Source organism: Mustelus asterias, chromosome 10, assembly GCF_964213995.1.
Source record: "Mustelus asterias chromosome 10, sMusAst1.hap1.1, whole genome shotgun sequence".
In the NCBI taxonomy this organism is placed as follows: domain Eukaryota; kingdom Metazoa; phylum Chordata; class Chondrichthyes; order Carcharhiniformes; family Triakidae; genus Mustelus; species Mustelus asterias.
Window position 1 is genome coordinate 85809605 of NC_135810.1, and position 16744 is coordinate 85826348.

Consider the following 16744-nt stretch of genomic DNA (forward strand, 5'->3'; position numbering starts at 1 on the left):
CTTCTTTTATATGTTTGATGATATATTTCTAATGAAAGGAAAGGGTAAGCAAATTATGTCAACCACAACAAAATCACTTACATTTACAAAAATGGAATTTTATTTGTTGTTACAAGGTGGTCACAGTATAATTGAAGTATTGATAAGTTTTCTAATTTGAACTAATTCCTAATTCATTTCTATATATGCACATCTGGGATTATTACAAATCACTGAAAAATCGCCCAGATGCCACAAAAAATGAGCTACTTTGATTTTGGTTATTACTAACAACTTTCAAGCAGCTGTAATGCTGTTGGAATCCCTTCGCAAGAGTTCAAGTTTATATTTGTATTTTTAATACTAAATCTGGAAGTACAGATCTACAGCTGCACCATCTTAGAAAGTGATATTTTCTCAACATTTCTTGGCATCTTATGATACTTCTGCTTTGTACTTGAAATGTGGTGCATACAACCTTTTTCCCTTTATAGCATCATCACAAAATGGGATTTTCGTGCATATAATTTCTCTTGTAATGGAAGAAATGTGGCAGCCAATTTATACACAGCAAGATCGCACGAACAGCAAAGAGCTAATGACCAGATCAGCTATTTCTTGTACTGCTGGTTTAGGGATGAAGGAGAACTTCCCTGTTCTTCCTTGACTAGTGCAATGGGATTGTTTATGTTCACCTGAGTGGGCAGATGGGGCAATGCTATTACATCTCATCTGAAAGACGGATTGGATGGTGTGTTGCTAAGCACTATAATAGTGAAATTAATGTTACTTAATTTAGCTAAGATTAAGCTCATGTGTTAGGCTACTTGCCTTAGTTACGTAGGATGGAATTTGTTGGGTTTGCAGTAGAAACTGTCGCAGAAAGTATGAGGGGGGAGCGATTCTCCCAGCCTGCTGCGCTGCGGGAGATTCAAGCAGAGGCCATTTAGTGGGCTTCCCGCTGGGCTCCACGGCCTCCACGAGTCTCCGGGCGCAGGTTTTCCAACGCCGTCAGCTCCGCGCCAGAAATGGAGCGGAGCTGCATAATGTATGTAAATTCTAATTTTAATATACTTTACATTTGAATAGTGGGCCTGGGATTGAAGTCTCCAGGCCCGCTAGCCTCTCGCATGCCGCCAGGAGTGTTTCACTCCAGCGGGGTTTACAATAGCTCCCCACTTGCGGGGAGCTGGCAGCCCAACCCCGCTGAAGTTAAGGGGAGGGGGCAATCAAGGACCCCCAGGAGGTTGGGGGGCAAGGGGGATGCTCCCTGGGCATTGCCAGGCTGGGAGTGCCAGCCTGGCCTCCAGGCACTGCCCAAGGGGCAAAGCGGCAATGTTCAGGGGGCACCTTGGTGCTGCCAACTGGGCATCAGGCAATGCTAAGGGGTGAGGCCTAATGGGGGTGGGGCCTCTTGGGGTGATCGATGGGAGTAGGGGTCCCACTGCCACTCTGCAGAGGGATCAGTGACAGAGGGAGGCCAGCGATCGGGGGTGGGCATCGGGGTGGGGGTCAGCCTACTGAGGGCCGGCCTACCAGGATTGGGGGGGGGGGGGGGGGGGGCGCGGTTTCCGAGGTTGGCCCGGACACGTCCGGGGACCAGCAATGCGGGGTCACGGGGCTGGCCAGTGTTCAGGAGGCCAGCAGTGCAGGGCTACTGCATGTGTGCCGATCTTGGCGCTGACAGATGGGCGCATGAGCAGTAGGCTGCTTAACACTATGCTGCCGGCCTCTCCAGCGGGAATAGGCCCACAGATTTTTCACGTGAGTGTGGGAGATTTATTTTGAAAGTCCTGCTGAAAAAATCAACAGGATTTACTCCAGTTTTTACACGAATTTGACACTTAGAATTCTTTTAGGAGAATCGCCCCTATAGTGAGGAGATTATTGTGTGCTTTGAGATTACAGTAATCATTCAAGGAACAAAACATTTTGGTCTTGGAAATTAATATTTGAAACAAAATAATGAATAGAATGTGAACACATCCCCACTGATTCCAAGTGCACAGCAGCCATTTCACGCTGGAATGAGCATTAAGTAGCTGCAGACAGGACTTCTGTCCCTCACTCGGGAGGAAGACCTGCCTTAGAGAATTGCTGGCCAATCTGATTGGCTGGTAGCGCTCTAGCCCCTGCAGTAACAGTGCTGCTGTGGACAGAAGAAGAAATGCAGAAGGACTTTGGAGCCTATGTCCGGACACAAGAGGCCCAAGTAAATTTAAGGGGACCCAGGGCAGGGTGGGAGGGCAGCAAAGGCCGAGGCAAGTGGGAGCGGGGTAAGGGACTGGAGGGAGGCCCAGAGGCCATCAGACCTTAAGTGGGGGAGGGTGGGGCAACTTCAGAAGGGTGCTTGATTTCAGTCTTCCCCCACACAAGTTCAATCCTCTTACCAGCCTAAGAATTGAGGCTGGGCAGAAAATAGCTTGTAGAGTGTCACCAAGAAATCCAACAAGAAATTAGAAAGAACTTCTTTACTCAGAGAATGGTTAGAACGTGGAACTCAATGCCACTAAGAGTAGTTGGATAATGCTCAGGTTTAGAATGATAAGTAGCAAGTAACACTCATGCCACACAAGTGCCAGGAAATTACCATCTCCTGCAAGATCAGGTCAAGAGGTTGGAAGTAACTTCCTCCTGACTCCCCAAAGCCTGTCCACCATTTAAAGGCACAAGTCAGGAGTATAATGGAGTATACTTCATTTGCCTGGATGAGTGCAGTTCCAGCAATACTCAAGAAGGTTGACACTATCCAGGACAAAGCAGCCGCTTAATTGGTACTCCATCCACCGCCTTAAACATTTATCCCACCACCACTGATGCACAGTGGCAGCAATGTGTACCATCTACAAGATGCACAGCAGTAACTTGCCAAGTTTCCTTCAACAGCACCTTCCAAAACCTTCACCTCTGCCACCTAAAATAACCTTAAGCCTAATGCAGAGCTGGTACATGGGAACACCACCTTCTGCTAGTTTCCATTCAAGTCACACACCTTCTTGACTTGGAAATATATTAGCATTTTATGATTGTCACTTGGTGAAAAACCTGGAACTTTCTCCCTAACAGCACTGTTGGTGTACCTATACCTCACGAAATGCAGCGGTTCAAGAAGACACTCACCAACATCTTTCCAAGGGCAATTAGGGATGGGCAATAAAAACTGACCTTGCCCCTGCAGTAACAGTGTTGCTGTGGACACTACCATGTAAATGAGGTGACTCTGGATACTTAGGACTGAAAATCACTGGCGACTGCACTTCTGCACTCACAGTCCATGAAAGAATAAAAAAATGAGGATGAACTCTCTCCTCCATTTCCCTCTCTTCAGTCCAAAACACAGCTTTTAGATATTCTTACAATGAGACAAGTATAACTTATGATCATGTGATAGATATTCTTTTGTATTTTATAATTTAAAGCTTGAGCAGCTTTGTCCGAAGTCCTTTGCACCTTCTATGCAAACGGTATAGATCCATTTTATACCTAGCAGAGCAAAAGTGAGTACACTAAAATAATGTACATAAAAGTTCCTTAAACACCAATGTTTTACATTGGACTCAAAAATAAAATTTAAAATTGTATCCAGTAGCACAAAGAAAAATATTTTTGCAAAGTACTGTATATATTTTGCTAATATTAATCATCTTTCTCTTCACATTTCAATTAATTAAAAATATTTTTAAATTATCTACCTTTAAAGGCTTTTTACATTTTTAACCCAAGTTGAATAAACATCAAAAACATGTTTAGGAAAGCATGCAAAATAGAGCATGCAAATTATATCAATTAGGAATAGAAAATAAGACACCAATAAAACTGTGACAGAATCAAGGTTCAACAAACACGTTCAATTTTTAAACATTATCCAATTACAGAAGAAACCTAAAATAACTTTCGATAAATCAGATAATAGAGAGACAGGATTCCAGGACCACAAGTTAAGAAAATTATACAGTCAATGTTAATGCATTTGGAATTCTGCAATAGTGATGTATAAAATTTCCCTTAGCGAGCAGCAACTAAGAGTAAAAATGTCAAATGAGTACATCCAGCATGATGCTGGATCCACAAGTATGCAGGTTTTGCAATCATACATATGCTCAGGACATACCACAAAGTAATACCAAGAGATGACAGACAACATCCTGCTTGTGAAGTTGTCCAATTGGGAGTTATTTCGCAAATGTACACAGTAAATACCATGAATCTTTTAAACAGAATTCCAGCCTTCTTGGAACTCTTTATTTGAATCCTTGAAGTTTAGGCAATAAATGTACTGTGTAAAGTGGCGCTGAACCATATGGGCCAGGAAAGTCCCAGATTCACCCCAATCTGATCTGAATTAGCTAATCTCAGCAGAATACTGGCAGGCACTATAGCTAACTTCATCCTTCCCAGATAAGGGGAAAAAGTAACATCAGTAGACTTTTCATTCCTGATTGCCATCCAGTGATAGTTGTAAATGTGTAAAGCTCAAGGGAGGACTGAATGACTCCCACAACTGAACAGTCTGCCAACATTCACTGTCCAGACTTATTTAGAAATTAATTACTTGGGTAAGATATTGGAGGACAACTGGCAGGCACCCACAGAACAACCATTAGTATCATGGGGGAGGGAAATCAGTGAAGAGAAAAATCTTTGTTCCAACCATAGTTTTTGGGAATGGGATGTTTGTTAATGAAATCCTCAGGCATGGTCTTCTGGCAGAAGTGCAGTCGCCAGTGATCTTCAGTCCTAAGTATCCAGAGTCACCTCATTTACATGGTAGTGACAAGTGCCCTTTATACTGTTAACTGCTTAAGTTATCCACCAAAGGAGGTTGGAAAAGCAGCTTCAAATCACCGCATGGTGTGGTTGCGGTGGGTCTGGGGGGAGCAGAGAACAACCGTCTTCCCCCCAATTCCTGAAAATGCAGCCACAAAAATAATCAGCTTTCCTTGCATGAAGGAACAATTTCTGAGATCTTTCAGGCCAAGATCAAGTCTGCATACCTCAGCTACTTTGACCACTCAGTTGACCTGTATGCTGGGTTATCCGGGTTATATAGCACAAAGCAGGACATCTAAGAAAATTCCTGGTGTCAGAATTAATTACCTCTTAGCCATTCCCCCTCAGACATCATGGGCCATATTTGATGCTGACAGAGTTCCACCCACAGGCTCCAATAGAAATTCATATTTTGGGCTGGGATCCAGCTTTTCTGAGTCTTTCTTTTTTCCCACTGCACTCATTAACATTAACCATGAATATGCAGTTGTCCCCGAGGATTTTTTGGGGTCAGTATTTCAGCAGAAATTAAAATCTTCAAGATAGAAGCATAAACTTATAAAATTGGCATATAGCATAATTATAATATCTGTATGACGTACCTGATCACATCCAGCATTCACCAATTCTTGAAGCATCTGTCTGTTTACTTCAACACTGATAGATGAACCCGACTCATTTGCAAAGGGCATCAGGGAGTTTCTGATTTCTCGGAGAGCTTTCTGATAAGGCCCAAATTTTGGGACTGGTCGCATCTGCTGCTGTCTGGTAGCATCCTTTCCAACTGTGGGTTTCGGGTCCAGCTGGGTTTCATTGTTGGAGCCAACATTTAAAGCCTGACCTGAAGGTTTATGAGGTTGTTTCAACCCCTCCCGAATTTCCTGCAGTCTCTGACGGCTGTTTCCAGCATACGAAGTGGCTGGAAATGTCTTTGGCCTCATCACAAAACCAACTTTTGTTTATCATAAATAAGCTGTCTTTGGGTTTCTGGTGCTGCAAAGATTTTCAGAAAGTTAACGTTTAGTTTGCTGTAATTATTGTAGTTTTCTTCCTTTTACCGATGCCTACTTGTGGTCCTTAAATTTTTTTCAACATAAAGTGTACTTTGACTTCATTGACAGGCATCCTTACCTGAAATGTAGAAGAGCTCACAATAAGATTGTGACAACAACAACTTGCATTTACACAGCACCTTTAATATAATAAAATCTCCAAAGGCACTTCAAAGGAGAGTTATAAATGAAAATTAGACTGAGCCACATGAGGCGATATTAAGACAGATAATCAAAAGCTTGGTCAAAGAGATAGGCTTTAATGTGCATCTTATGGAAGATAGAGAGGTAGAAAGAGTTTTAGGGAGGGAATTCCAGAGCTTAGGGTCTTGGTTGCTGAAGGCATGATCAAAATCAAGGATGCTGAAGACTCTAGAATTAGAGTGCAGATATCTTGGAGGGTTGTGGGGTTAGAAAAGATTATGGAGATAAGGAGCGGTGAGATCATAAGGAGCGGTGAGCGGTGAGATATGAAATGATGAGAATTTCAAAATCAAGTCATTGCTTGATTGGGAGTCAATATAGGAATTTGGTGCAGATAAGGACACAGCAACAGAGTTTTGGATGACCTCCACTTTACGAAGGGTAGAATGTGGGAGACCAGCCTGGAGTTAAAAATAAAGTTTATTTGTTAGTCACAAATAGGCTTACATTCACACTGTAATGAAGTTACTGTGAAAATCCCCTAGTCACCACACTCCGGCGCCTATTCGGGTACACTGAGGAAGAATTTAGCATGGCCAATTCACGTAACCTGCACATCTTTGGACTGTGGGAGGAAACCGGAGCACCTGGAGGAAACCCACGCAGACACAAGGAAAATGTGCAAACTCCACACAGACAGTGACCCAAGCCGGGAATCGAAACTGGGTTCCTGGTGCTGTGAGGCAGCAGTGCTAACCACTGTGCCATCGTGCCGCCCCACGGCAGTATGTTGGAATAGTCAAGTCTAGAGTGTAACAAAGGCATGAATGGGGATTTCAGCAGCCAATGAGTGAGGAAGGGGCAAAGTCAGGTGATGACACAGAGGTGGAAATAGGTGGCCTTAGCAATGGCGCAGATATGTGACTATGAGCTCAACTTGGAATCAAATAAGACACCAAGGTTGTGAATGGTGGTGTTTAGTCTCACAACAGTTAGGTAGCTAGAGAATGGATTGCTGACCGAAGACAATGGTTTCAGTCTTCCCAATATTTAATTGGAGGATGTTTCTGCTCCTCCAGTACTGGATGTCAGATAAGCAGTCTGGTAACTTACCAACAGTGGTGGAGCTGAGAGAGGCAGTGGTGAAATAAAACTGAGTGTCAGCAGCATACATGTGCAAACTAACACTGTCCTTCTGGATGATTTTGCCAAAGGGACAACACATAGATGAGATATAGAAGGCCAAGAATAGATCCTTAGGGAACTCCAGAAGTAACAATGCAGGAATGGGAAAAGAAGCAATTGCAAGTATTCTGGATACAATTGGATAGATAAAAATAGAACCAGGCATGTGCAGTCCCACCCAACTAGATGATGGTGGAGAGACATTGGAGGAGGATGGTGTCGTTAACCATGACAATGGCTGCAGGCAGGTCAAGAAGGATGATGAGAGAGAGTTTCACAGTTACACAGGATGTTCTTTTGTGATAACAGAAAAATTAAATGTGAAATTGCTGACTGAATAGTCATGATCACTTTATTTCCTCCCATTGTGTTGCTTACTTACAAGTATACAGTAAAACACAAAGTAGAAAATTCTGATATTCCAGGAATATTTTGAAATGTTGTATATTTTGTCATATTTGTATAAATCTATTTCAGAACATTCCCAATTCTTCACAGTGAAAAATGTGCATGTTTTGAAAGCTGCCGAGAACATCTTGTATTCTTTAGTATTTTTTTAGACCATTTGAATATTTAAGAACAGCACAGTTTACCACCCCCCCCCCCTACTTTCCTCCTCTCTTAAAAATGCTGACTCTTGTTGGGACACTGCACATTTGTTAGCAGAGCTGGATAGCTCCCTCATGGACATTCTTTACATATGGGCCAAGGCACCAAAGTAAGCCATGTAACAATTGAGGATTTCACAGTCAAACTTTACCCTATTTTCACCGTCAAGCTTTACCCTATTTTCACCAAGTGACTATACAGGTATAATTTGCAGCACCAGACACTGGATATCGATCAGAAAGCAAAAATTCCATCTGGTGTTTTCTTCTTCCTAGCCAAGCCCCTATATTGCCCCATATCTGAGGAAACGAAATGCTATTCAAAAGCGGTTATGCACTTGCATCTTTTGTGGATGAACTCTAGCCTTTTCTGACATCATAGCCAATTTGTTTTGTTTAAGGGTTAGCTTAGTCTATTAACAGCACTTTGAATCAAGCCCCATTATGAACTTATATCTTGTCTGACACTTCCTACATTATACTCTCCTAAAGGCTGTAAAGCACTTTCAAACACTGTGAAAGGCTCAATTAAGATGCTAGTCCTACAGTCTGCTGTCCACCTCTGTCTTGCACTGTCTCCTATCATTTGTGAAATTTCTCATATCTGCCTACAGGTTAAGGACAAATGAGGTACTTCAGCTAGGATAGTACTTAATACATCCTTGAATTCGTCAACGGGCCACTAGTCAACTTCCTGCCCACTGTAAGCAGCGAAAGGTAGAGTGAAGAAGTACAATAACTCCCCATGAATAATATTTTTAAAATAAAAATTTAAATGAAGAAATAAATATATATTTTCCCATACTTAATCATTTGACTTAATAAGCCAACATAGAGTCAGAGACCACACTGCAAGCACTTATACTCTGCATCTAGATTCCTAGATTTCAAAAACACTAAGTTAGATTGGTTTGACATGCAGAGTGAAGTATATCTGTACGTTCCATTCCCAACATTTTATTGTCATCCCAATGATCATACGGTCTCTGGAAAGTCATCAGGTTTCTATCTAGGGCGGCACGGTAGCACAGTGGTTAGCACTGCTGCTTCACAGCTCCAGGGTCCCAGGTTCGATTCCCGGCTCGGGTCACTGTCTGTGTGGAGTTTGCACATTCTCCTCGTGTCTGCGTGGGTTTTCTCCAGGTGCTCCGGTTTCCTCCCACAGTCCAAAGATGTGCGGGTTAGGTTGATTGGCCAGGTTAAAAATTGCCCCTTAGAGTCCTGGGATGTGTAGGTTAGAGGGATTAGCGGGTAAATATGTGGGGGTCGGGCCTGGGTGGGATTGTGGTCGGTGCAGACTCGATGGGCCGAATGGCCTCCTTCTGCACTGTAGGGTTTCTATGATTTCTATGATCTGACTGGGGTTATGCATGTACTGAGCACTAGTTTGATAACCTGTGTTTATTTCTACTTTTGTTGATTTACTAACATGTTATTTTAGTTACTGTATATTAATAAAATAACTCTTTTTGTAACTACAGCAATATTTTCTTTGGGGTAACGAAAATTCTCTTTTTGGAATTAAGGCCCGAGTCCTGAAGAACATATCATTATTTGCAAGGGAAAGAAGCGGAAGGTAGTCTAGCTTTCCTACTATTCAACAACTGCCTGATACGCAGTTATGTGAATGGCAAATAGGGATGAGAAATACTTGTTCCAAGCAAGAGTGGACAATTTCAGTTATTTCCTTCCTCTAAAGTGGCCACGCCACAAAAGAGTAAAACTCACCATAATCAAAAGTGCCAGATTTTACTATCAGGAAGTGCAAGATTTTGAACTTTTGCCCTCTGGATTGCAGTGTGAACTAACAGCTTATCAAAAGGAACCTTACAAATTATAATTACAGAAAGATTCCACACAAAAAAAATCAATAAATACCACATCCAGCCAAATATCATACTGGGGGAGAAAAAAAGGATTATAGCTTAATGTTTTAGTCAATAGTTGTCAATTATCTTATGTGAAGGTAAAAAAAATGATGAGGACCATTCAATAGAATGCTCCACTCAAGTACACAAAACAGTCAGTTTTTCATTTTTCTGGTCAGTAGCTGTGTAGCTAAATACAAAATTTAAAATAATTGCCAGCTTATTTGGTTAATATTTGATTATTAAAAATGGAACAGTATTTATATTTTGGTATTTTCATTTCACGATAGGGACTGTGTAGAAAAAATGTAAGCTGTACATTTTATTACAAGCTTAGGCAAGTTATAGCAATATTCCTTTCATTTCTTTTGCCTTTAACCCTGAATGGAACTATTTAGTATAGTAGTGTCAATCAAGGGGGTGATAACTTGCAAAGACTTGAACAAGAAAACAAAACAATTTGTTGTACTTATGAAATAATCAAAAGTATTTACATTTCACAAGGTAACAACTGCCATCTGCCTGCTAATTATTTTCAGACGCTGATATACATTTTGATGTAGAACTTGATTATAGTGTTTAACAATGTTTTTCATGGAGCTACAATATCTCTTAATATAAACATGCTCTAATCACAAATAAATCAGAAAGCTACAAATTATTTTTAAAACATGCAATTTTGGGAATAATTCAAATATTTAATAAGTGTCATATTTATAGTCACTTTTAATTGTCTCTATCAAAATTCAAATGTGTTGACAAAATTGCCTTAAACTGATTTCTAATTGCATACATACTACACTAAATAATCTTTCTCCTGAAAGATAAGTGCAATTTAAGCAAATACAAACATACATAATAAGGCATTGATGAATAACTGTGTTACATTTTCCTCCATTTTTCCCCATAACTTTCTTACTAGAGCTCTCCATACACTATGTATGTAGTGTTGTAACAATCACTATATGATAGGATGGGCAAACACAAAAATGTTGCATTGAATCACCAAGCAATGAGCAGGAAATACTGATGCCCTGTCTTAATTGTTAGAAGAGTATTGGCTACCCATAAGAAAATACTGCAAGAATGGTGCAAAGCAAAACTGAAATACAGCTACAGACATAGACTTGCTAATAAGTCAACAAAAAGAAAAATGCACAAAACTTTCCAGAAGCTTTATATGACAGTAGCTTCTCAGAAGTTTTATATGACAGTAGTTAGCCCACCAGAAATTTGATGAACTTGTGGACTCCAGGATTTGCAGACCCAGGTTTGAAAACCTGTATTCCATAGGAATCTAGTTACTGAATAGAAATAACTAATTAAATCTACATGGATTGTAGTTATTAATTAGATTATCAAATCAAGTAACTCAATCATTTTAAAACCAAATCAAACTATTTTTTATCATGTTAGATGTAAATAATGGAAACCATATCAGCTAACATCTTAACTGAATAAACAACACTATTATACTAATGCGATGTATCACATTTAATACATAGAATGACGATCAAAACTTTCGTGTATGTATTGTGTAATCATTGCTTTCTGTCAGAGCAATGTACAAAGACGTTATAAACCACCATAGTCTTAACCTACTGTATGTATAGCTTAAGTTCCCTGTGATGTGCTCAACAACACTAAATTAAACCACTACCTTAAAAAAAATTTAAAATGACTATTAACTAACCATATACAGCATATACAATTTCCTGGGGGATACCATTGACCAGAAACTGAACTGGACTGGCCACATAAATACTGTGGCTACAAGAGCAGGTCAGAGGCTCAGAATCCTGTGGTAACTCACCCCTTGCCCCCCACCCCGCCCAACTCAAAGCCTGTCCACGCATAAGTAAGGAGTGTGATGAAATACTCCCCACTTGCCTGGATAAGTGCAGGCTCCAACAGCACTCAAGAAGCTCAACACCTTTGAGGACAAAATAGACTGCTTGATTGACACACCTTTCACAAACTTTCACTCCCTCCACCATCAACAACAGTGGCAGTAGTGTGTACCATCTACAAAAACAACAACACCTTCTACTACCAATTACTATCATCTAGGAGGGCAAGGACAGCAGGCAAATGGGAACACCACCACCTGGAAGTTTCCATCCAAGTCACTCACCATGGTGACTTGTAAATATATTGTCACTTCTTCACTGTTGCTGGGCCAAAATCCTGAATTCCTTTCCTAACAGCATTGTGGGTGTACCTATGCCATAGGAGCTGCAACAGTTCAAGAATGCAACTCACCTTATGGACAATTAGGGATGGGCAATAAATAGTGGCCTTTCCAGCGACATCCACATCCCGCAAAATGACTTTTTAAAATGTGAAATGTTATAAAGCGATTATACGAAGATTGCCCATCAAACAATTGTAATGAATTTAACGTGTAAACGAAGTTGTTTATGTAAGTTGTTTTGCGTTGTAAATGTCTGAGAAATGTCCACCAATATTCAGAGGGAAAAATAGAAACAGGGGGAGTGGGGTTACCCTGCAGTTGAAATGTACGCAGTTAATATAGTATGCGAGTTTTCCTAGGTACAAAGTGATCGCTATCAACAATTTTTCTTTGTGATTTTTCAAGACAACAGGAAGACACACCAATCAAAATGGCATTCAGTTAAATTCTGCTTTATCTTGGGTGTATGGGGAAAGGTCAAGCTGTTTTATAAAATGTCAACTAAAACATCGGCTCGCAGAAATATATCTAATTTTGGATCACAAAGTGTTTGGTGCGACGAAAAGCAGCAATTATATATACAATGTTAACATTCAACGTTTTGACGGTCCTTTATCAAACACAGCACTGACATCTACGCGGGTGTTAGTTGCGGCATTTAAGCAGCATGAGGTACTAAAGTTAAAAAAAAGAGGGGTTGGAAAAGAATCGATCATTTTCAAAGCAAGCTTTTCCAACAATATTTGACTCAAATCCACCCAAGTTTCTTAAGAAGAACACAACCAAAAAAAAAAGTTTGGGGAGCTGGGATTTTAAAAGATTTCAACGGGGAAATGTTACACGGCCTGATATTGGTTTATTTTTTGTTTTTTTTAAAAAAGAGAGAGAGCCAGCAGGGCAATTTAAAACCCCATTAAAGTTTTGTACAGTACGAGTGCAGAGCCAACCCAGCCGCCAGAATTACCGATGACAGACTGCCGAAAGCATGCAGCTTCCAGCAGCGCTGGCTGCTGCTTTGCGGGGCCTGAATCAGCAGACATTTACCCGCAAAGCTGTCAACCGTCGAGTCTTTCGGCCGCCCCCTCTTCCTCCCCTCACCGAAGTGTGTGTGTGGGGAGGGGGGAAAGGAGAAATAATAATATTTTAAAAAACAAGTTTTCGGAGACGGTTACCGTGTGATTTTTTGTTTGGAAGGGAAATCAGATCGAACTCCCTCTCCCCTCAAATCGGATCGATCCATCCTCCAAAACTGATCAGAGGGCCCCCCCCCCCTCCACCAAAGGAACCTTCCTGAAAAATTCATCACGTCGCCAAGGAATTGAGATTAACTTTACTTCAGGTTAGTGGAGAGAGAAACGTTTTTTTTTTAAAAAAAGAAAATCAGTTGACAGCGCGAGATGGGTTTAAATAAATACGTTACCGCTGCCATCGAGGAAATTCCCCCTCTCTCTCTCTCTCGTTAACTGTACCTTAAAAACACACAACACACACACAAACTTCTGCCCAGAAATCTGCCCCCGGATTAATGGAGTGAACGATGGCAGTCTCTCCCTCCCTCTCTCTCTCTCTCTCTGAGTTATGCGGGTCCGAGCCAATGGAAGGCAGCTCCAGCCCACAAACTACATTCCACAACCGGGAGAAAATATCTCGCAATCTGCCCAGCGTCCCAAATAACCTGGTTTAAAACAAATGGTTCCCCCCATTCACCCAGCAGTCAGTCATCAGAATCATGATGGGCATTAATGCCCATCACAGTAACTTCATTGCAATGTAAGCCTGCTTGTGACACTAATAAATAAACTTTTCCTGCTCAATAACTTGCATCAATTGTTAACAGGCACATCACAGTAATATTCCAGGAAGAAGATACACACAATGGCTCCTCACGCCACATCATTCCCAGTTTTCAATAGAATTATTGCAAAAAAAAAATCTAGGACAATAAACTTTATGCATAATCTACAGCTACTTTAAATAAAGCAATGCAGTTTAACCATTGAAAGGTGTGATGAGTCTTTGTAAGTTTTTTTTCCTTACTTGGCAGTTTAATTGAGTTGGTTTGTGCCGCTCCTGCTCTGAAGTTATTTGATTTCCTTTCCAGTATTGTGTTGAGGGGTTTTAATTACACCCACCATCAGCCTCTTGATCAGACTCTATTTTCTCCTCACTCCTTCCCCCCCCTCCCTCCTCCACGCCTCAGAATGTGGGCGGGGTTTCCGAGGCTGCTGATGGACAGCCGCGCGCCACATTGTTTTCATTCCATTCGGGTCACGTGGCCGCGCGCTTTCCCTCCCCCCCCCCCCCCCCCAATCGATGGCTCGCTCCCTCCCTCGCGTCGCTGCGCTGGCATTCCAGCAGGGGGCGGGGCCAGGGCGGAGCCGGGAGAGAATAAATGTGGGGCCAGGGGGGAGGGGGCCGAGGGAGATGGGCGGGGCCAATTGAGAAATGGGCGGGATCGGGAGAGAGTGGGCGGGGCCGGATGTGTGAGGGCGGGGCCAGGGAGAGGGAGAGTTTCGGTCTGTGGCCCGGGCCTACTTTGCCTCGGGCACCAAACACTCTCCTCGCCCCTGGGTGAACTTGCACACATGATGTGGGAATGCCGGCGTTGGACTGGGGTAAACACAGTAAGAAGTCTAACAACGTCAGGTTAAAGTCCAACAGGTTTATTTGGTAAAAAGGAAGCCTGTTGGACTTTAACCTGGTGTTGTTAGCCTTCTTACTGAACTTGCACACAACCAGACTGCCTGGTGGAACAAGAGTGCTCCACGCGCCAGAGCTTTCAGGGCAAAACAAAATCTTGCTAATTGATGGAGCCACACAAAAGCAAAGGAGGCCTTTTGGCCCATCCTGCCAGTGTTGGCTCTTTAGAAGAATGCTCCAATTACATAGAAACATACATAGAAAATAAAAGCAGGAGTGGGCCATTCGGCTGTTCAAGCCTGCACCACCATTCATTATGATCATGGCTGACCATTAAATTCAATACCCTGATAGTGCCTCAACTACTTCTTTTGGTAGTGTATTCCATAGATTCGCTGCTCTCTGGTGAAAATATTTCTCCTCATCTCAGTCTTAAAAGATTTTCCCTTTATCCTCAACTATGACCCCAAGACCCACTGCAAAGATGTGCAGGTTAGGTGAATTGGCCATACTAAATTGCCTCTTAGTGTCCCAAGATGTGTAGGTGAGGGGGATTAACAAGGTAAATAAATGGGGTTATGGGGATAGGGGCTGGATGGGACTGTTGTCAGTGCAGGCTTGATGGGCTGAATGGCCTCCTGCACTGGAGGGATTATATGATTCAATGATAGTTCTGTACTATCCCACCACTGGGAGCATTCTCTCTGAATCTACCCTGTTTAATCTACACAAGTAGATAAGGTGCTAAATGGCATATGGCACGGTTGCCTTTATTTGTTGGGGCAGAGTGCAAAAGTCAGGATGTCATATTTCAGTTTTATAAAACTTTGGTTAGGCCACACTTGGAACCGATCCAGAGTCCAAAGAATCAGTCTCACCCTCCTGCTCTTTCCCCAATCGTCCTGCAGTTTTGCTTGTTCAAGTATTTATCCGATTCCCTTTTGAAATTTACATTTGACTCAGTTTTGACCATCCTATAGTTCCAGTATTCAATAGTAACTTCATTGTTTAAAAGATGTAGGCCAATAAATTTTATTTATAATATATTTTAAATCATACCTGTTCACTGCTTCAATAAAATCATCTCTTGCTAAAGGTCCTCTGGTTACCTATTCTTCTGCATTATTTATTCCATCAATTAATAATTTTAAACACTATCGAAGGATGACAGTTCCAGCTTCTCTAATCTCTCTAAATAACATGGCCCTGGTCTCATTCTATTAATGTATTATCATTACGGTCACATTATTTTAATATTATCTAATAATTCTAATTCTACATTCTAATAAATTTCTTCTGCACTCTCTCTGAGGCCATTGGCATTCTTCTTAAAGTGTGCTGGGTACAATACTCCAGCTAAGGTCCAACCAATGAATTACAAACATATGAATTAGGAGCAGCAGTTGGCCATTCAGCCTCTCAAGCCTGCTTCGTCATTTGATAAGATCAAGGTTGATCTGATTGTGGCTTCTACTTTCCTATTGACTCCCTTGTCAGTCAACAATCCACCTAAATTAAGCAAACTAAACTAAACTAAATTAAGCAAACTAAACTAAGCAAATTACTGCGGATGCTGGAATCTGAATCCAAAAGAGAAAATGCTGGAAAATCTCAGCAGATCTGGCAGCATCTGTAAGGAGAGAAAAGAGCTGATGTTTTGAGTCCAGATGACCCTTTGTAAAAGCTTTGACAAAGGGTCATCTGGACTCGAAACTTCAGCTCTTTTCTCTCCTTACAGATGCTGCCAGACATGCGGAGATTTTCCAACAATCCATCTAAATCAGCCTTTGAAATATTCAATGACTCTGCCTCCACTGCTTTCTGGGGAAGTGAATTCCATAGATTAATGAGCTTCATAAAAAAAACCTCCTAATTTCTCCTTATTTTTAAACTATGTCCCCTATTTTACTCATTCCCATAAGGGGAAACATCCTTTTAGCATGCACCCTATCAAACCTTATTGTTTCAATAAGATCATCTATCATTCTTCAGAACTCCAAATTGATACAGGCCAATCTATCCAACCTTTCCTCACAAGACAACCCCTTCGTCCCAGGAATCAGTTGATGGAACCTTCTTTGTACAGCTTCCAATGCAAGTATATCCTTTCTTAAATATGGAGACCAAAACTGCACACAGTACTTCAGATGTGATCTCACCAACCGTAGAACTGTAGTGAAATTTGTTACTTTTATATTCAATTCTTCTTGAAATAAATGACAAATATTCAATTTGCTTTTCTCATCACTTGCTGTACCAACAAACTAACTTTTTGTGATTATTATAGCAGGAAATCCAGATTCC

The 16744-nt window shown here is 41.4% G+C and overlaps 1 protein-coding gene across 5 annotated transcripts in view; it reads right to left on the minus strand.

Annotated features, from left to right (window-relative positions):
* Positions 1-13385, minus strand: part of lats2 (large tumor suppressor kinase 2) — an 88364-nt gene extending 74979 nt beyond the window's left edge. For 3 of the 5 annotated variants that reach the window (XM_078222109.1, XM_078222107.1, XM_078222111.1), the window contains exons 1-2: positions 13221-13385; positions 5352-5880 (exon numbers count right to left, since the gene is read on the minus strand). In XM_078222109.1, the coding sequence (XP_078078235.1) occupies positions 5352-5690 (339 nt within the window). In that variant the 5' untranslated portion in view covers positions 5691-5880; positions 13221-13385. The remainder of the gene's footprint in view (positions 1-5351; positions 5881-13220) is intronic. The other 2 variants (XM_078222110.1, XM_078222108.1) reach the window with 2 other exon arrangements.
* Between the last annotated feature and the right edge of the window lie 3359 nt (positions 13386-16744).